Source organism: Saimiri boliviensis, chromosome 10, assembly GCF_048565385.1.
Source record: "Saimiri boliviensis isolate mSaiBol1 chromosome 10, mSaiBol1.pri, whole genome shotgun sequence".
NCBI lineage: Eukaryota > Metazoa > Chordata > Mammalia > Primates > Cebidae > Saimiri > Saimiri boliviensis.
Genome location: NC_133458.1, coordinates 97,844,375 through 97,865,883, shown reverse-complemented (window position 1 = coordinate 97,865,883; position 21,509 = coordinate 97,844,375). Strand labels below are relative to the sequence as shown.

General features: G+C 39.4%; 1 protein-coding gene across 4 annotated transcripts in view; it reads right to left on the bottom strand.

Annotated features, from left to right (window-relative positions):
• The window catches only part of ITPRID1 (ITPR interacting domain containing 1), a 137,549-nt gene that overhangs the window by 6,177 nt on the left and 109,863 nt on the right, over positions 1 to 21,509 (bottom strand). Inside the window, exons 12-16 of one of the 4 annotated variants that reach the window (XM_074379659.1) lie at positions 19,725 to 19,852; positions 18,880 to 18,991; positions 18,245 to 18,410; positions 15,254 to 15,311; positions 4,518 to 12,918 (exon numbers count right to left, since the gene is read on the bottom strand). In XM_074379659.1, coding sequence (XP_074235760.1) covers positions 15,289 to 15,311; positions 18,245 to 18,410; positions 18,880 to 18,991; positions 19,725 to 19,852 — 429 coding nt within the window. In that variant the 3' untranslated portion in view covers positions 4,518 to 12,918; positions 15,254 to 15,288. Of the gene's footprint in view, positions 1 to 4,517; positions 18,411 to 18,879; positions 18,992 to 19,724; positions 19,853 to 21,509 lie in introns of those variants that run through there. The other 3 variants (XM_074379658.1, XR_012512202.1, XM_010345725.3) reach the window with 3 other exon arrangements.

Here is a 21,509-nt window from a genome sequence, read left to right as displayed (position 1 = left end):
TTAGGAATATGCAAAAGCAAATTTAAAACCCAGCATGTATTCAAAATAGCGGCTATAACTTCTGCACTTGATTTCAGGAAAATTACATGCCTCATATTACTATACTCATAAAGCCCAGTGGGAAACTCTCTTGCCTTTTGCCAGTGAGAAGGTCAGCTATCCAGTTTCTGGCGAGGGTCCCTGTGCAGAGTTTTGGCTTTCTTCTCTCATCTCTCCAGAATACTCTGGCCTGGAAGTGGCAACTCTGGAATGCCTACATAGGAGCAGCCCAGGGGTGCATTTTGGTTGGAAAACAAGGTTAGAGGATCTGCCTCCAAGCTGTACTTACAAAGTAAGCACATGCTTTTTACTAGATTGTATGTTCATTTGTGTTTGGAGTGGTGGCATAGACTAAGTCAACCATCCTTTATTTCTTCCAGTGCTTTCAGGGAAACTTTCCTTACATTCACATCATGATCCAATAAATTGTAATGATTCCTTTTGCTTTCCAGGTCAGTTTTGAACATCTGTAGCAAGAATCAAGGCTCACTTGACCTAATCTCATCTTACCTCTTCTACCTGGCTGCCCACTACTCCCTAAACTATTTCCTCCCTGACCTCCATACACATTCTTGTCTCACATATACAGGAAAAGAAGGCACACGATCTGAAGTCATAGAGAACTGGACGTAAATCCTATCTTCTCTATTTATGCTCTTGGTGATCACAGAAAATTTAATCTCTTAGACCTCATATCTCAACTATGAAATGGGAATAATAATACCTGTCTTACAGAATTGCGATGAGTATTGAAATAATACTGTCCAAGTATCTGATACAGTGCTTGGCTCATAGTAGGCACATAATAAATACTCATTGTCTTCTCTTTCCTTTATCTTGTTCTTTATTCTTACATTCCCATGAATGATAAAATCAAGTTTAACAGTTTACTCTTCCCTTCCCTTATTGATATGTCACCTTTATTACATTCTAAATTTCTATTTGCAGTGAAGTCTACCTCTGACTTTTCTATCCTGTTCCATTTTCCTTTTTACCTAGTCAAGCACTGACACTACACCGATTTTATACCAGGTTTATGATACGATCTGCTATCTGGAAAGACTATCCCCTTCTTTTATCATTCTTATTTTTCAGGGATTTTCTGCTATCCTTGCTTGTTTATTTCTTTTAAAGAAATTTTAGCTCCAGAAAAATGGTGTTTTTATTGGAATTCAATTAAATTTATAAGTTTATGAATCACGTAGGGAAAAACTGAGGTCAACCATTTATGAACTTCAAATCTACTTTTTTGTTCTTCAAGACTGTTTTTTAGTCTTTCTCATAGAGCTTTAGAACATTTTTATTAAGTTTATGTGTATATTTTTGAGTTCATTTTATCTTTGCTATTATAGGTGGGGCCTCTTATTGTATCTTCAAACTAGTTTTTATTTATACATGTAAAAGCTATTAATTTGTACATATTGATTTCATAATCTGCTATTTTATCAAATGATCCTATTATTTTTAGCAGTTTTTCCATTGACTCCTTGGGTTTCCCACATATAAAATTATCTCATACCTAAATAGAGATAGTTCTACCTCTTTCCTTTCACTTCATGTATCTCTAAGTTTTCTCTTTATGATAGCATTATCTGATACAATATGACAGTGCTTAATAGTTGAGGAAATTCCATAGCTGGCATTTCTATCTTGTTCCTGACTTTGGAGGAAAAGCCTAGAAGTTTTCTAATACATAGGATACTACATTGGCTATTGTACTCAGTCATTTGGAAAGTATATAAGAATTCTTACAGTTTATTGAGTTTTTTCTTTACATGAATGAGTTTTGAATCTTAGCAAATACTTTTGCACCTGGAGAGATTAAAATATGATGTTTCTTCTTAGCTTAATCAGTATGATGAATTATGTTCAAAGACTTTCTAATATTTAACAAACTTTATATGTCTGGGAAGAGGAATCACCTAGGACACATGTTTTTTTTTTAATTTTATTTTTCTATTTTGCCATTATAGTCTATTGGTTGATAGTTTAAGGTTTTTGTGTGGATATTCATAAGTGAGGCTAGTTTAAAGTTTTCTTTTATGTGCATTGGAGTTGCTCTTCTTGAGGAATATCTTTGTAGTGTTTTCTGTATTTCCTGTATTTGAATGTTGGCCTGCCTTGGTAGGTTGGGGAAGTTCTTCTGGATAATATCCTGAAGAGTGTTTTCCAGCTTGGATTCTTTCTCCCCGTCACATTCAGGTACACTGATCAAAAGTAGATTAGGTCTTTTCACATAATCCCTTATTTCTTGGAGGATTTGTTCATTTATTTTCAGTATTTTTTCTCTAATCTTGCCTTCTCATTTTATTTCATTGAGTTGATCTTCAATCTCTGATATACTTTCTTCTGCTTGATCGATTTGGCTATTGAAACTTTTGCAGGCTTTGCAAAGTTCTAGAGCTGTGTTTTCCAGCTCCATCAAGTCATTTATTTCTTCTCTAAGCTGGTTATTCCTAGTTAGCATTTCGTCTAACCTATTTTGAAAGTTCTTAGTTTCTTTGCATTGGGTTAGAACATGTTTCTTTAGCTCAGAGAAGTTTGTTATTACCCACCTTCTGAAGTCTACTCCTGTCCATTTGTCAAACTCATTCTCCATCCAGTTTGCTCCCTTGCTGGTGAGGAGTTGTGATCCTTTGGAGGAGGAGAGGCATTCTTGTTTTTGGTGTTTTCATTCTTCTTGTGCTGGTTTCTTCCCATCTTCAAAGATTTATCTACCTTTGGTCTTTGAAGTTGGTGACTTTCAGATGGGGTCTCTGAGTGGATGTCATTTTTGTTAATGATGAGGCTATTTCTGTTTTTTAGTTTTCCTTCTAACAGGGCCCTCTGCTGCAGGACTTCTGGAGGTCCACTCCAGACTCTGCTTGCCTGGGAATCACCTGCAAGGGCCTGAGACAGGATCCCATGATTCCCCCTAGCCTGAGCATAGTGTAGAAGAGAGCCAGACATTCCAGGGTGCCTAATTTGGAGGGGTGTGGTGGGGTGGATGATGCACAGCAGGTGACTGGCAGCTGAGAGCTAGTGGACCTGTCAGGCTACTACCACGGCATAAAGCAATGAGTGATCATAGTGAGGGGCAATGGGACTTGGGAACAGGTGGTAATGAAGCAGGAAATTTCCCTGGCTCCTTCACAGGTGGGAACTGGAGTGCACACAGGTACTTGGCCAGGGCAAACTCCACTCCCTCAAGCCTGCTGGGCTCAATCCCTTGTGGGAAGGAGCACACAGGTGAGCTGGTGCAGGACCCAGGGTGAGTGCTTTTGGGTACCAGCAGGAACAAAGTCTGTGCTGGCCCCATGGCAGCATTTATGGGGGTACCTGCAACCCCTCAAGCCCCAGAAGGAGTGTTACAGTCAGTGCTTTTTTAGTTTTGTCATCCATGAATGGCTTAAATGTTGATAGCTCAGTGAAGGGTCACGATGGCAGCCTTTTGCATCTGCACTTGAGTTCTTGTCCACTGTCCAGGAGGAATGAGGTCGCATGAACAAATTGGAGATGGCAAATGCAGGGGATTTTATTGCCAATGAAAGTGGCTCTCAGTGGGAAAGGGAGCTGAGAGATAAACTTTCCCTAGAATCCAGCTGTACCCAGCCAGACTCCTCTTCAAAGCTACCCCATCAAGCTGTCCCTCTGAAGTCAAGTTGCTTCATTCTGTTGTTCAGTTATAGTCTCTGACCTTCAGCTGCTTCTCCTCTCCACCACCAGTGGATCCTGGGGTTTTTATGGGCACAGGATGGGAGGCAGGTGAACCATGGGTTGTTTTGGAAAAGACAATATTCAAGTGGGAAAACAGGAATGTATGTTCTCACTTTGAGCTGCAGTTCCAGGCTTGAGGGTGGGACCCTTGCCAGGAACCCACTGTCTTCTGCCCAGAATTTTCCTGCCTCTTGTCCCTATAGGTAAGATAGTGTCATACCAGTTTAGACACAGGACTTGAGCTTAAAGTTCTAAAGTTACTTGCAAATCAACTTTAATGTCTACTTTGACCTTTTTAGAATCCAAGTTATAATTGGGACAAGAATGAACAGTTAAAGGAATTAGGGGCACAACAAACTTCACAAGGGGATGCAAAGGATTATTAAGAGTAGAAGCTGAAAGAAAATCACACTGAGACAGGAGAAGATTTAAAATTGATTAACGGGATCTGTAACCAGTGTGGGGACGGCGGGGGAGATGGCTCAATTTTATAGAGAAGTGAACACGTGGTACAGTTTGAGCATCTCTAGTTTGAAAGTCTACAATCCTAAATGCTCTAAAATCCCAAACTTTTTGATCACCAACATGGTGGTCAAAGGAAATGCTCATTGGAGGGCTTCGGGTTTCAGATTTTCACATTAGGGATGCTCAACTGACATAATGCAAATATTCTCAAATACGAACAAACAAAAAATCTGAAATACTTCTTGTCTCAAGTATTTCAGATAAGGGATACTCAGCCTATATATGAATATGGGGCTGACTGAAAGACAAAGTGTCAAATCACTCATCTTTTCCAGGTTGATTGGCTTGTGACATAGAAATATCTGGGGCATCTGGATAGATACCTTGGGACCTGTCACGGGATGGAAGGAAGGCTGGAGGAGTCCCAGATGAGAGTCAGACATTCTAAGGTTGAGCACAGTTCCCTGATATGCAAACCTCCTCTCTATTAGATAAACTGACAAACTCAAAGGGTAGGGGTTAGAGAAAATAAGTGATATTTTGTCTTTTTTAAAATTATATTTGATAATCAAAATGTCTGTAGGCAGCAATTTAGTCCTGGGGAAAGTGCCCACTGAAAATTGTGTTGAATAGCAGACCTCAAATCTCATTACATGAGTAATGGTCTGACAAAGCCTGCTTATTCTCTGCCACCCACTTAAGTTTGCACAAAGCAAATATCCCCTTGAGCAAGAAGAAGGGTCTGATGTAATTGTTTTTCTGCAGATGCCTTATTGTTCCCATTCCAAATTTAGAACTGATGAATGTAGTTCATGATAAAGAAAGCCCATTTTGTTGCTGTGAGCTAGGAAATTAGTGTGGAAAGAGCTGTCATAGATACAAAAAGTGGCACATGTTTTACCTTGACAGTGCTTTATGAGGGAAAACTGAATTTAGATACTAAATTAGCATAATATTTTCTTTCTAAATACTAATTCTATAAGAGTAGCTTAAACTTTTCATTATTAACAGATTATTTTTTTGTTACCAGTAGGGTATATCTTGTTTAGGGTAGTAAAGATTAACAGTGGGTCAAATATTTTGGCTAGTGTCTTGTTCTGGGATGATTCTTGAGAACTGTTCTACTAGATAGAAGGTGACCTAGCTTTTTGCTTATGAAGAAGAAAAAAGAGAAGAAAAAAATCTACAGCATTTCTGAGTCTCACCCAAATTACTGCAATGGCTACTGACTGGTCTTACTGTATCCTTTCACGCCCCCAGGGCTGATACCCACAAGTAGCCAGAGTATTCTTAAAATGCGTCACATAATGTCACTATCCTACAAACTTTCCAGTGACATCTCATTACATGCAAAATAAAATCCAAACTCCCAACCATGCCTTAACAGACGCAGGATGAACTGGCCTCTATTTTCTTCTCCTTCCTCAACTAACTTCAGCCTTACTGACACCCTCTCTGTTCCGTAAATAAAGCAAATTCATTCCCAGCTCCGTTGCTCATACTTGTAGTTCCCTCTCTGGAAACACCTTGCCCTCAGGTGTTTGCATGGTGGTCTTATTTTGTTTTTAACAGGGTTTATTGAGATAAAATTTATAAACAATACAATTAAAGGGAACAATATACTGTTTTTTAGTATATTTACAGAATTGTGCAACCATCACCATAATGTAATTCATAATATTTTTGTCATCTCCCAAAGAAACCTCCTATCCATTCACAGTCACTCCCATTCTTCCTTCCCCTTCTCCAGCCCTAGACAACCACTAAGCCATTTTCTGTCTCTATTGATTTGACTATTCTGAACATTTTACATCAACGGGATCATAAAATACATGTCTTTTGTGGCTGGTTTCTTTTGCTCAGTATGTTTATGAGGTTTATCCACATTATTGTAGTAGATATCAGTATTTCATTTTTTTTATTGCTGAAGAATACTCCTTTGTATAGATAGGCTGCATCTTGTTTATCCATTCAACAGTTGATGAAATTTGTGATGTTATTTCTACTCTGGCTATCATGAATATTGCTTCTATGAACATTCACGTACCAGTCTTTGTGGGGACATACATTTATTTTCTTGAGTAGACAGGAGTGGCATTGCTGGGTCAAATGGCAACTGTATGCTTAGCATTCTGAGCAACTGACAGATTATTTTCTAAAGTGGCTACAACCACTTTACTTTCCCACTAACAGTGTAAGAGGGTTCCAATTTTGCTACAACCTCACCAATGCTTGTTAATATATTTTTGGACTTATAACGAGTCACCCAAAAGCCTAATTTCCTCTATTCCCTCTTTTCACGTGTTTACTTTATCTTATGTAAAATGTAGATTTACTGAGCAGGAGATAATGCACAGTCCAGTTTTTCTCTAGTCCCTCTTTTCCCGTGTAAAATGTAGATTTACTGAGGCTAATTAGATCCTCACAAGAATGTAACTATCTTCTTCACTGCCTATCCTCCCTGTCTTTTATTTTCCCCTTCTGCTTGACCTTTGAATTCTGAAGTTCCCCAGATCTCCTTTGGAAAAAGCACTCGTCACAGATCCTCCTGCTGCTTGTATTTTTTTTTCCCCAGACTCACCCTCCACCTCAGCTAAATAAACCTCTATTGACTGAGACCTGCCCTAGTCACGTTTTGGCCTACAATCCCTATGACAGAGCCATCCAAACTCAATGAGCCAGTACAATAAGATCTCTGCTATTGTGATCCTGTTGTCTATTGATTATAAAAGCACTTCACCATTATTTAAAATTTCATTTGTTTTCACATTTATTTACTTGTCTATTCATACTCTGCCCTCAGTCAGTACAATGTGAGCCATGTGAAAGCAAGGCCTGTCTCTCTTGCTTTGCCTGTTGTGACCCTATCCCTTCAACAGTGCCCAGCATAGTATATGTGTCAGTAGCTATTTAGTAAATAAACCAGCAAATATGGTTCAACTATATGTAAATTATATTCAGACTGTCTTATTCTTCATCCAGATTAGCAAAGCAACATGTAAGTACCTAAGCAAGTTTAGGAGAAGTTTCTTGAAATGCAGCCATACAGGACGACAACTCTCACTTTGACATAGTCTGTAAAATTCCACAGGGTAGAGTCCTCCTAATTTTTTAAGCTAGGGTTAAAGACTCCTTCCACCCCAGATTCTGGGCCTGATCCTAGTTAGTCGCAAGAAAGGGGTAATCAAAAAGCTAGAGGCTAGCAGGTCAGCCAGACATCAGTCACCATCTGTGTCTAGTATGATGACCCTTGTGCCCCATCTTCTGTCACCTTAGCTTACTCCTGTAACTGGCTTCCACCTGAGACCCCTGCCCAGTATCCATGTCCCTAATGCATACCCTTAGCCTAGATGCTTTTCCTGGCTTCCTGTCTCTTCTCTAAGAGAACGGGGTCTTTCCTTTTCTGTTGTTTCAAAGAATAGCACCTACTCCAATACTAGCCCTCATGGAACTCACTGCTGGACTTTTGGCACGACAATTTCTCTGTAAAAGACACTGTTAAATGACGGTCTATATGCTGAGAGAAAATATTTGGTAAACAACATATATCTGGTAAAGAACTTGTATTCAAAATATACAAGACCAAAAATAAAAAAAAGGATGGGGGGAAGGTTGGACTGAAAACTGAGTATTGACAACAAAAAGAGGCATAAGGGTACATTTTGGGTGGTAGAAATATTCTATATCTTGCTTTGTGGTAATGGTATATGACTAAATGTATTTGTCAAAATTCATAGAACTGTATACCATAAAGGATAAATTTACTGTATGTGACTTATACCTCAATAACTTGACTTTAAAAAGCAACTGATTTCCTTCCTCATAAGTGGGTTTACATGCCAAATTTATTTTCCTTTTAGTGTAATCAAACCTACTCATACAAGTTACAGTATTAATTGTATAAAATGAATAATTTTCAAAATGATTTTAGATTGATTGGTTTTGAATGATTGTCCAAATATTACTAGACTAATTAATGAGGGAACCAGCAAGATAACAAATCTAATTTAAAGGACACTAGGAGAAAGACTTGCTTAAATAGTGAGTGAAAGAAAAATGTTTGATAAAATTGCTACTTTACATGAATGACCAGTTACTTTCTCACAGGCCAATAAAGTATACCTTACCTTTTTCAATTTTCTTCATTGGATTAATATCACTTGCATTTGTGATTAGATAAGAAGTAATTTGTATTTTATCAGGTTTCTACAAGCTAACATCCAACTTTACAGTTGCTAAATCCCTTGGCTCTAACCAATAGCAAGTCAAACAAGTATACTTTCCACTAAAGCATCAGATGACCCTGAAGTGAATTTATAAAGCAGCTCCCTGGTCTTAGGACAAAAAAGGTTCTAACTACAAAAATGGGCCACCCAGCTAAAGTGGTTTCTCCTCAATCTTCAGGTTTTTCCATCATAAACAATAGCGTAGGTGGCAGGAAAGGAATCTTATTGGGGTCTGATCCAATTTGCGTGAGTCCTGCACAGAGGTAAACTATTAATCAATTTCCACGTTTTCTCCTGTTCAGCCCCCTGGAATTGCAAAGTATATATTATCTGTATACACCAAAGGAAAGAGCTTCTTGAGTGGGAGTTTGCTTCTTTTAGAAATTTCTCTGGGGGGCTTCCCCTGAGAACTTTCTCTTACCTGAGTCACTCTCCAAAAGGGTAGAAGAAGTATGACTGGATGCTCAGAATCCCAGTTTGCAACAAGAGAGCTCAAACTGATTTTGGCAAAGCGCAGGAAATACTAAAAGGAGAGGATACAGTTTTCCTCCCCAAACTAAAAATTCCTTGTTGGATTAAACTGTCTTGTGTGTGCATAGAGATTGCTTATTAGTGTTAATATATTGATTGATTAATTAATATTAACTAAGTATCTTATCATCAAATCCTTTGTGAACTTACTATGTTCCAGGAAGTGCTTTAGGCCTGGGGATAAAATGTGGAAAGAAGAGAGACAAGTTTCTCTTCCACAAGGCTTACATTTCAGAAGGAGAGACAGCTAGTAAAGAAATAAAAATACAAATAATACATGCTATGAAAGAAACAAAATAGGGTCAATGGATATAGACTATGCAGAGATGTATGCAGAAAGAGCTTCATTTTGTATGGAATTGTCAATGAAGTCTTTCTGAAGAGGTGACATTTGAACAAAGATCTGAATGAGAAGGTAGCAGCCTTGTGAATTTCTGGGAAAAGTAGAAAAGCAAATGCAAAGAGGGAAAAGCCTCTAGCATGAGAATGAGCTTAATGCATTCAGAAATTAGCAAGAAGACCCATGAATTCATGATGTGGCAACATAGTGAGAGGAAGGGAATGGTATGAAATTAGGCCAGAGAGCTATGCAAGGCCAGGTCATGCAGCAAGTTGCAGATCTTGGTAAGAAGTTGAGTTTCCATTTTAAAGGTACTGAGGAGTCTTTGGAGATTCTTAAATAGGTGGCCAATGTACCTCACTGATGGTTATAAAAGTCCGCTCTGGCTGTTGAATAGTAAGTGGATAAAGGAAAGAATGAGTTAAATATTATCATGATACGTCATTATGAGCATGAAATGTCTTGATCCAGTGAGGTAGATTGAGCTTTCCAAGACAGAGAAGGGAAAATAACCCTTCCAGCCATTTCTTGAGGATATCCTCATGATCTGAAAAGACTCAATTAATCTCTTTGAAATGAAAATTTCCTTTGAGAGGCTATTCCTGTTGGATGAGGTACTGTGCTGTTGGCAAAAGTTTACAAAGCACCTTTCCTTCAGGCCATCTCAGACGTGATAATCCAGGAGGATTCAGGTACTGCATCTTAATCGTTGTCATCATAAATAGTTGCATCTGGTTGCTGGGAGAGCCAGACACATGAGTCTGTGTCCCATTCTTATGGCAACTGGAACATCATTTTCTATTATGTTCTATTTTGTTCTGACAGACAAATGATTAATTAGTACAATCAGCATCTCTCCTTGAAAATGGCCATGGATCAGTGTGTCCCCCTCCATCATGTAATTGAATCAGGGCCCACACACCTGTTTCCACTTCCTTTAAACAAACACCTGCCCAATAACTAACACAAAGCAATATTAAATCTCAACTGGCATTGTGCATAAGTACATCTTTCAACTTGACCTAATCAATGCTGAAAGCTAGAAAAACATGGGTTTCAGAGCAGACTGCTGCCTGCTCCTCACCTGCAATTGGAATGTCTGTGCCTCTGGCCCAACTTGGGCTGCATGACAGAGCTGGCCATGGTTATACTAGACAGTGGTTCAGAGCTTGGTTCTGGAGTCAGACCAAACTGGGATCATACCTGGTTTTCTAGTTGTGTGACACTGAGCAAATCACTTAATCCCTGTAAGCTTCTGATTCCTCATCTTTAAAATGGGGATAATCCTATTTACCTGAAATGTTTGTTATTTTTTATTTTTATTTTTTGAGACGGAGTCTTGCTCTGTTGCCCTGGCTGGACTGCAGTAGGGCAATCTCAGCTCACTGCAACCCCCACCTCCTGGGTTCAAGTGATTCTCCTGCCTCAGTCTCCTAAGCAGCTGGAACTACAGGCGTGCACCACCACACACAGCTAATTTTTGTAGTTTTAGCAAATATTGGATTTCACCATATTGGCCAGGCTGGTCTTGAATTCCTGACCTTGTGATCCACTGGACAGCCTCCCAAAGTGTTAGGATTATAGATTGTGAGCCACCACACCCAGCCAAATGTTATTCTAAAAAAAAAGTCTGATAAGAAAATAAACAGAGACTCAAAGAACTGTGGGGCAATATCAGAAGTTATTATATTTGAGCCACGGTCATCCTAGAAAAAGAAGAGAAAGAAATATGTGCAGAAATATATTTGAAGAAATCATGGTGGAGAATTTTCCAAATATGATATGTAAATCATGCATATAAAGAATTTAGCACAGTCCTTAGCACATGGTAAGCAAGTGTCAGCAATTTTTACTATAACAGAATATTAAGCACAATTAGGTTGGTAAATTACATTTCTGGTTAAGATGGCATAAGTACATGCTATCCTATTGTTTCCACTAAGCACAGTTAAAAATCCTGAACAGAATACATGAAGCTGACAAGTCTGAAAAGTAAATCATAGTAAGTCAACTGGAGGAGAGAGTAAAAAACTCAAAGAAAAGCAATTATGGAAAAAAGTTCTTGCTTTTTTGTTTCCTCCTGTATTTTCTGGCATAAATTCTAGAGCAGTCTGAACCTTGAAACTGTGCAAAAGGTGCTAACATAAAAAGCTACAAGACACTCTCTCTGGGAATGGAGCTCCTGGAAAGCAGGAATCTTTTGCCTGTCACAGCCCTACTCCAGACGTGTCCTGGTAATGAATGGCATTACAACTCCATAGCAAGAGCAGCAGCAGTGGTGGTGGAATCCGGGATGGCAGCTACAGCAGCAGAAACTCTGCAGACTCTTGTCTTGCCTCTTTGCCTGAGGTAGACCCAGCAACAGGAATTTCATGACAATGCAGGGGATCCCAAACCACAATTTTCTAGCCAGAGCCAGAAAAAGGAACCCATGGGAATTGGACAGTGTGAAGAGGATTCACAGACAGGCAGTATCTGGATAGAGGACTGAGGAGTCACAGCAGTGTCCAGCACTCAGAGTTACGAGTGGCATACAGGTTTTAAAGAGGAATTGGAATGGGATAAAGTGACATAGGGGTGAGGTCACAGGGCTTTGTAGGACAAGGAAGAGTTAAGACTACATACTGCATGCAGTAAGAACCCATTGAAGATTTTTAAATAAGAGAATAGCACAGTCAGATTTTTGTTGTTTTAGTATAAATATGGATCAGGGATAAATATTCCAGAAAAGAAATCACCTAGAATAATTTATCAAAGCAAATAGAAGTAGAATGGAAAGTGAATTGAGGGTTTTATATAATTTTCTTACTGACCGTGGAAGGATTCAAAGATAATTCTTAGAATTCTAGATAAGGTAACTAGAATTTTAGGTTATTTACAGATTTACAGGACAAAATCCAGCACACATACATGCATAAAGTCACACGGAGTCACACACCTCTACACAACACAGATGCATGCACACACTCAGACCACAAAAACACTGTGAGTTCCTAATAGACCCAGGTTCCAAAAACTTATTGAAAGTGCAGTACCCACACAGGTGGGAGCAAATACAGCCTACTGGGAATTTTTCCAGGTACTGAGATTCTTGGTGGAACACACAGAGATGATTCTGCCTGTGAAGAGTTGAGTCGTCCAGATCTGAGAATCAGCCAAATTTTTGCTACATTTCATTTTTTTTTCTACTCAGGACAAACCTCATCATTTTAGAATAATCTTTACTAAAATCTCTGTATATTCACTTAAGGGCATTTTAGAGGATATTGGGTTCTTCTGCTACATTTCATTTTTTTTTTTCTACTCAGAACAAACCTCATCACTTTAGAATAATGTTTACTAAAATCTCTGTACCTTCACTTAAGGACATTTTAGTGGATATTGGGTTCTTCTGGTCCTTACTCAAAATTAGTACCAGTAGGACCATATTCACTTTCAGGGTAAATAAATAGAGGCAATGTCTGGGTGTCCTTGAACAATATCATTTTTCCAGCTCTCTAGGGTTTTGGAAGGACTCACACCCTACAAAAGTAAAAGTGATGGTGGTATTACCTGATACAGGTAGCATAGGTCACATAGAGCTGGTTTAGAGAAGAAAATGACTCCAATAACCATAACTATCTGAAATGAAGAGCAGAGGTGTCTGAGTTAGACATACGCATAGGTAAGCCATCTGCAGTTGGAGAATCAAAGGTGCAAATGCGATTGCTCAGGAAAAGTGGGAAAAGAAGAGATTCAAGGAGAGAGACTTTGGGAATATCAAGTGAAGGGAGTAAGCAGAGGGAAAGAAATTAATGAAGTAAAGGTAGAAAGATGGCAAGTGTGATGGGAGGAGGAAACCTGAAGAGAGTGTCGTAACATGGACAAAGCGGGGCGTTATCCAAGAAGAGCGTGGTCAGCAGTTTCAGATTCTACAGATAGAACTAATTATAATAGCCAATAGCACTTGACATGATTTTCTTCCAGGCCCATCTAGTCATTTTATCCAATTTCCAAAATAATCCTATGAGGTAGGTACTGGTACAAGCAAAGCTTTCCTTTTTGTTGGGTAATTTTTATTGTAGTTTTTGTTTTTGTTTTACAGAGATGAAGAACTATAAAACCAATTCTATGAGGTAGAAACTAGTATACTCAGAATTATTCTTTTCTTTTTTAACAGATAAGGAACTATAGACTCAGAGAGATTAGGTAATTTATTCAAGTTAATGTAACTTTTAAGATATAAGAATTGAGCTTTATAATAACAAGTTTTAAAACACTGTTGCACTGTCTTATATGAATAAAATAAAGACAGAAGCAATTTGACTGATTTTACAGTTAGGAGATCATTGGACAATTTTTCAGATCAATTTTGGTGAAACGGCAAAGGGAGAAGAGAAACCATATCAGGTGGATGAGTAAAGGGGAAAGGAAGAAAAGAAGAACATGCATGTTATTATTTCAGGGCTTTCACTGTGAAGGAAGATGGGAAGCAGAGACTACTGCACTATCATTAAGGATCATTTCTAGATGTCAGGCCAAAATCTATGACATTTAACTTTCCAGTGTTATTTAAGGAGGCAGCCATTTGTATCAATCATTTCCTAAAGTACTGACTTGTACTTAGAAGAATTAAAAGAAACAACAATATTCCCAATTATTTAAGTTTTCTTCCAAAGACTATCTTTCCCTGTGAGGTCAATGATTCTCAGGTGAATCAAGCACAGGAGGTAGCAGTCAATAGGTTTGCAATGTCTTAACATTTTCTTTATTATATCCTAGATATATTGATATCATATATATGAGATAGAAACACACTTTCTGATTGACATGTTTTATATATATAAACTACAGTGGCTTATTGGATGCCCCCAAAAGGCAGCAGGCTATCATATTCATCAACATGATTCTGAATCTGGAAAACTGATTGATATAGACTTATTTCACAATCACATAACCCTCTTGTGGTACTGAATTTGTTTGTGGCTTTTATTGGTATTATCTTTTCTTGAGCTTATCTCTACTCTGTTCAACAAATCTGATTCCCTTGCAACCAGGAACTTCATTACATTTCTTTTCATCATCAACATTATTTCTAAGTGTTTTATTTGTAATTGAAACACTATCTAAAGACATATCTATGTGTGTATATATGTATATGTATGTATATAGGTATATATATGCAGATACATACACATACATCTGTGTATATATCCTGCACAATGTGTATATTATATGTAATATATGTTGCACAATTGACTTTATAATGGTAACACTGCTGGTTAGTTTTCCCTAGATATGTATCTTCATATTTAAATAAATATGTATGTGGTATTAATTGTCTTGTATAATGCCCTGTCAAAGAGATTTGAGGTTGTTTACAGAAGGAAACATAAAAAAACACCATGATAGAAAAAGATGAAGGTATCAGAAGAATGGAAAAATAAGGACTGGCAAATAAGATAAAGTCAGAAATAATAATACTTTTAAAAAATGTGTGCTCCTTTTACATACAGTAGCTAGAGGTACGTTGCAAAGTGGTCTTGAATTTCCTTAACCAAACCAAAACAGAAAAATATGACAAAGAAAATGGGAGAGGAACACAATCAATTTTCAGAATAAATAAATCAATTGCTCTTGAACAATCTAAACTTTCTTGGTAGTGATTCAAAAGAAATTTCTATTATGTGCCTTTATAAAGGGAATGTTATATAGTAGATGATAGCTTTACACAGATACATGTTTAGATATTTCACTTTGATCATAAAGGAGATCCCCTAACATTGTTTCACAGACATGAAAGCAGTTTTTGGAAATTTATTTTAATAAGTATTTATAGAAAAGTGATAATGGGTTAGTGTATTAGTCCGTTCTCAGGCTGCTATTAAAAACATAGCCAAGACGGGGTAATTTATAAAGGAAAGAGGTTTAATTGACTCACAGTTCAGGATAGCTAGGGAGGCCTCAGGAAACTTACAATCCCAGCGGAAGGAGAAGCAAACATGTCCTTCTTCACATGGTGGCAGCAAGGAAAACTGCCAAATGAAAGGAGGAAAAGCCCCTTATAAAACCATCAGATTTGGGGAGAACTCACCCACTATCATGAGAACAACATGAGGACACAGCCAAACCATACCAGCTAGGTACTATTATTATCAGATGCTGTGAAAGCTAAAATGGTGAATAAAATAGAGTTAGAAGTTTCTGCCATAGTTCTACATGACTTGAGGGTTTTGCAGAAGGCCACACAAAGTTTTCTTGCAATCTACAGCTTTGCAGAAGCAGACCACCATACTACAAGAAAAGAAACTGAAGTGGCAAGAAACCTCTATGCTTTAATAGAGTTTTCAGATAAAGCAAATGTATGGCTCTACATTTACTCAGATTAAATGGAGTGTAGGAAATTGTTTTCTGAATCAAAATATTAAAGTCTACACATATAGTGACCAAGTGCTGAACAAATAGCTTAATCTACCCCTTGCACTATCTGGACCTGGAGCCTCAACTGGGGGCAGGAGCAGCAGCAAAGAGGTTGGTAGCATTTGGGTCTCTGCGGAACAGACAGGGAAGGAGTGAGGCTGGGCAGGAATCAGAGTCCTGCTACTACCCTGGGCAGGAAATCTCCCCTTCCAATGCAATGTCAGTGTGTTCCTCGAAGCAATGTGAAGTTAAGGTTCAACAGCTTTCAGCCCAGTGTGCAACATAAAATATAAGCAAATTATTTATTTTATTCATAGGAGTTGCTTACAAAGCAATGCATTTGACAAATGCCTATCCATGTCCATAGAAGAATATAAACGATCCAAAGTAGAAACAAATCACTTAAAAAATATAAACACTTGGTTTCAGGGAGATAATGCTCCCCGAAACATTCGAGGAGGAAACATTAGTTCTTCAATCATATCAACTACACAGTTATAAACTATCCCCAAATACTTTCAGTTTTTTAAAAGATATATATTAAGTATCTTGTGACTCTCGTACATCGCCATGCCCCAACGCACTCAGCAGCACTGCCTGTCCCTACATCTGGAGGCCTGAAAACTTTCCATTCTTTCTGCTTTGAATGTTCTTTCGCAGAATTGCTCATTGCTTCCACTTCCTTACCATTCAAGTCTTACCCAAATAGTTTCCCCTTTAGCAAGGCCTTGCATAAGCACCCTGACTAACGAATGCAGTACAGTTTCACTCCACATCTTCCTTTGCAATATTATCACAGTCTTCCAAAGCTCTTGTCAGGATTGTAATTACTTACTTGTTCTTTTTTTTTTTCAGCCTTACTCTTCATCTAACTCTTTCTCAGTAGAAAGTCCATCTATCTTATTCACGGCTGTCTCTAGCACTAGAATAGTGGCCTGCACACAGTAGGTGCTTCATCAGTATTCCCACTGGCTGCCTGACGAGGTTTTTGGACAGTCTGGTACCTCTGAGGCCTGGATTCTTCTTCCCTCTTCTGCTGTCACTTCTTCACCCAGGCTGTCTGAACATTAATCTAAGTTGGACTCTCTGCTCTGTTCTCTTTCATAAAACTTGTTATTTCCTTCAGAGTTTTAAATAATAAATGTATGTACACATTTATATTCTATGAGAGAAAAATAAAGCTCAGGACCCCAAAATTATGAAGTCGAAGGGAAAAGTCGAGCTGGGAGCTGCATCAGGCAACCTGCCTCCCATTTTATTTCTAAATGAGATAGCTACAAAGATTTTTTTAAAAGCTACATACCTCCCTCACAATTTGCCCACTGGTAAATTCCTTATAGGGCCTATGATCTTTACCCTAAAACAGATCTGTTAAATTTAATCCTGACAAAGTACATTGATAACTTCTCTTCATAGGTAGGGGATGAAGAACACAACTCAAAGTCATCTCTCTGCTCTTCTGAGACAAATGCATGCATGCTCTGCCCTGTGGGTATTTTACCTTATGTCAAAGTGCAGATTCAGTGAGCTAGATGAATGCATAAGTGACTGTTCCTCTAAGCCCTCTCACATGCAAAAAGCTGATCAGACTCAAAAGAATGAGACTCTCTGTTTTGTGCCCACACCTTTTAAAAATGTCTTACGAGGGCCAGGTGTGGTAGCTCACTCCTGTAATCCCAGCACTTTGAAAGGCCAAGATGGGCAGACCACCAGGTCAGGAGTTTGAGACCAATCTGGCCAATATAGTAAAACCCCATCTCTACTAAAAATATAAAGATTAGCCAGGCATGGTGGCATGTGCCTGTTGTCCCAGATACTCTGGAGGCTGAGGCAGGAGAATTGTTTGAACCTGGGAGATGGAAGTTGCAGAGAGCTGAGATTGTACCACTACACTCCAGCCTGGGCAACAGAGTGAGACTGTCTCAAAAAAAAAAAAAAAAAAAAAAAAAAGTCTTCTGCTTTTCCCATTAGCTGCCCTTTTTTCCTTTACATGTTGAAGTCCTCAAAATCATCTTTGGAGAGAGGCACAGACCTTTCTCCTGGGTGTATATCCATAACCTTGGCAAAATAAACTTCTACATTGACTGAGACCTGTCTCAGATACTTTTTGTTTGCAGTTCTATCTTCCCCATTACACTGTAAGTTCCAGCAGGGCTGAGATCATATACTATTTAGTCACTGTTGCATACTCTGTGCCAGGTACATACTAGGTGCTCAGTTATTCTATATGTAATGTGTGTTAAAGTATTCTAAACTCTTCTTGGCTTTAACAATAGGGTAGAATATGAAAAATATAGCTGACAATGGGTTGGCAGACGCTTCTCCTCGGGAAAAGGTGAAATTTCCTTCCTACATCTGTTCTGGGCCTTTACATTTTGTATGAAGGTCATCAGACCTGCTATGATCTAGAGGAAGACATCTGTATCCTTTTCTCCAACAGGACAATTTGACAAAGGGGTTGGACCTAACTTTGCCCAAGCTGGTGATGGGGGCATCCTGGTGCTGTTCTCCATGGTGGGTGGAGTAAAGGCAGCCAACTGGGTCCCACCTGAACAGGGAGCCTGCTGGCCATCATTGGGAGGAAAGACAGTTCCTGGGGCCATGCCTGGGGGAATTTTGGAACATGAAGTCTGGCCATTCCTTTCTTCTATCCAGTTACATTGATACAGATTTGAACAGTGTTCAGGTGGTTCTGCTGTGAGAAGTTCCAGCTGCTAAAAGAAAAATAAGAGGGAAAAAAGAGTAAACAGCCTACCACATTGGCATCAAACAGCTTACTCAAACTGGTGAGCAAGGCATTCTGAGGTGGTCAGTTTTCTAGAATGGGCTCTTTGAGCCAGCAGCAGATTCTGATAGTGACTTCGCTTGTACAGGCTCCAAAGATGCGCTTCACTGTGCCTATGATTCTTATTCTCATTTGAAAAATGGGCTAATAAGACTTCCCTATGAAGTACAGGGCAGGGGGAAGATGGACATGGCAGGTGAACTAAATTCTAATGCAGAATCACCATCAACTGGCTGTGTACCCCTGGGCAAACCAAAGTACTTCTCTGTATACTTAAAATGAAGGTGTTGACATGTAAACCTAGATTCTGAAATGACTGCACAATCAGCTTTCTCATTTAATGCACCCCTCCTGTGGTAGGCTGGATACAGTCAAACTCCACACCCCATCGCCCATACCAGTAAAATTCCTTCTCTGAGTTGCTGAGCCCGGTCTCCTAACTGAAATTCCAACTCTGCCACCTGCTGCCTCATGGCCTCACGTAAAGTTTGCAGTTGCTCGGCCTCCTCCCTGGAAGTAAATAATAGAAAACAATCAAATTTAACAATCCTTCACAGGGGCAATCTTCCATTGTCTCCTCATAATATAGCTTCCTACTTTGCAATTTCTTAGAATGTCATCTTCTTTTTTTGTGTCAGTTGCAGACATTACTAAGTTTGTCTTCTTTCTTTACAAAATAATTCTACTGCAGTATAATACAGTTCTCATTTTAAGAGTACAATTTAATACTTTTTAATACATGTACCAAATTGTGTAATCATCACCACTATCCAGTTTTAAAACACTTCTATTTCCCCACTAAGAACCCTCGTGCCCCTCCCTTTACAGTTAAACCCGATTTCCATCCCCAGCTCCAGGCAATGAATGACTAATCTACTTTTGGGACATGTTTTTAATCTATGTGACAATAATGCAGATTTTTGAAACGCTCATAACTCTGCACATTTGCATTTGCAGGAGCCCCATCTTATGGATTAAAGAAATCCTCTGGCAATGCCCTTGACTGCCTGTCTTTTGACCTTCTCAAATAGCTCTTGCCTTAAAGAGTAAGTGTTGCTAACTAGCAAATGGCGTTCACAGACTCCCACTGAGAAAGCAAGAACAAGACCATGAAAGCAAAGGAAAAGCTGGCCAGTTTCCCATTAGCTCTGCTCCAGGGTGCTCATCTGTCCTGCCCTAATTATCTTCCTTGTTCCAGGTGTGTGGGCTGGTACTTACATTCATAGCTCCCTTAGGTGATTACCTTTCCTCCTCTGACATGTCCCTAGAAAAGAAGGCCTGCTGTCCCATAAGGTGCTGTTCCATTTCCTCTAAATGCTCCCGGAAACTCTGGCATATCGTCTTCATGGCTTCCATCTCATGGACTGTGCACTAAGAACAATGAGAAAGAAATGAGAAAAAAGTCCTTTTTGATCCTCTGCAAGAGCTCACAATGGTGGAACCTGCTTTCCCATTTGGGCTCACTTTTTTTTTGCAAACAGGCCCTACTGCTAATATAAGGGGAAGAGAATAGGAAGAGCCCAATATCTGGGTTCTGAAAACAACTAATGACAGTGCTCATTTGGGACAGAAGGGCAGCTGTTGTTGGAGGGAGGGGGGGGGCCTTTGGATGATGATCATTATGTCCCAGAGGCTGGAAGGCACTCTGGAGGCCTAGGTGATATAGCGATGCAAGGATGTAGGTAGAAGGGAGGAGGGGAAGGGCCAGAGTAAGGGTTTGTGAGGAGCTGAGTCTGTTTAATCTTGTTTAACTTTGGTGCTGGGTACTGCCTCACTCTGAGTATCAATAACCTTGAACACATCTGTTCAGCTGGTATGTGTTTGATTAAAGAAAATCTGCTTAGAATAATTTTTATTAGTCTTAGTCCTGCTTAGTCACAGTCATGGGGGTTGGAATCTGCAGGATCAGCTTCATCTACCTAACAAGCCCACCCTGAGGAAAGCAGGCAATGGTTAGGCACCCCATCCTCTCGAGGAGTTGGAATCTAGAATTGACCTTTGTCTACCCTTTCAATCCTCCCCAACGGTCCTGATGTAGTCATCCTTTAAATCATACTTTCTCTCTCGAGCTGTGCCTTTGCCTCGTTTTTCTAATTTAAATATATCCCTGCAGCCCCTGAGAACTTCAGAACTCTCCACACATAACCCCTCCACTAACAAACTTGACCACGCTCTAGCCTGGCTCCCAGCAGCACAAGTCCGTGTCCTTGGGATGAGCTTAGCCTCCCCATCCCTCATTAAAAAGCCTGCCTGAGAAATCTGAAGGCTGCTAGGAAAAATTACTGTTTGCTTTCGTGAACACCTGACATAGACCTCTGACTTCCCTTTCTGAGAGTGTTTATTAAAAGGAGATTATAATTGTAAATATGTATTTCTTACAACTCACAAGTGTGTCTCTGAAGGACCTGAGAGCCATTCCATTGAAACGTAATCATCTGGAAGTTTCGAGCCTCTGTCCCCCTGTCTCTGGAAGGGCAGAATCCTAACTTCAATTACTGCTGGCTCACAAACACAGCTGGTCTAATGGCATTGAAATGGGCCAATTCTTTGTGATTTTTCACTTCACTTTTTTGACTCTATGAGCCCTGCTCTCCACCCTCCCTCATTCTCTCTTTAAAATGCCCAAATTGCCTCTGCACAAATTGGGGTAGATCTCAGCTCTTTTCCCTGCTGTCAGTAGCTGCTGAATACAATCTCTTTTCAAGGCTTTAAAGCTATTTACCTTTGGCAACCCCAAGCCCAGTCCATTTGTCGGCACTCCACTTGCTGAGTTCCTACCAGCTATCCCCTTTGTTTTGCATTTTGGGTTGGATCATGCTTTGAAATCCATGACCCAGAACTCCATGGCCAATACCCATCTGCCTTTGGGTAATATTAATGCTTGTTGGGTCCTAAAGCCATCTCTGTCAGACCCACAGACTTGGACTCGTTCCCAAAATCAGTGTGGCAGAGGCTGCTGGTTGACTACACACCATCTTTCTCCCCTTTATTCTTGTTAACAAGAATACCTTAGAGGCAGCCAAGTGTC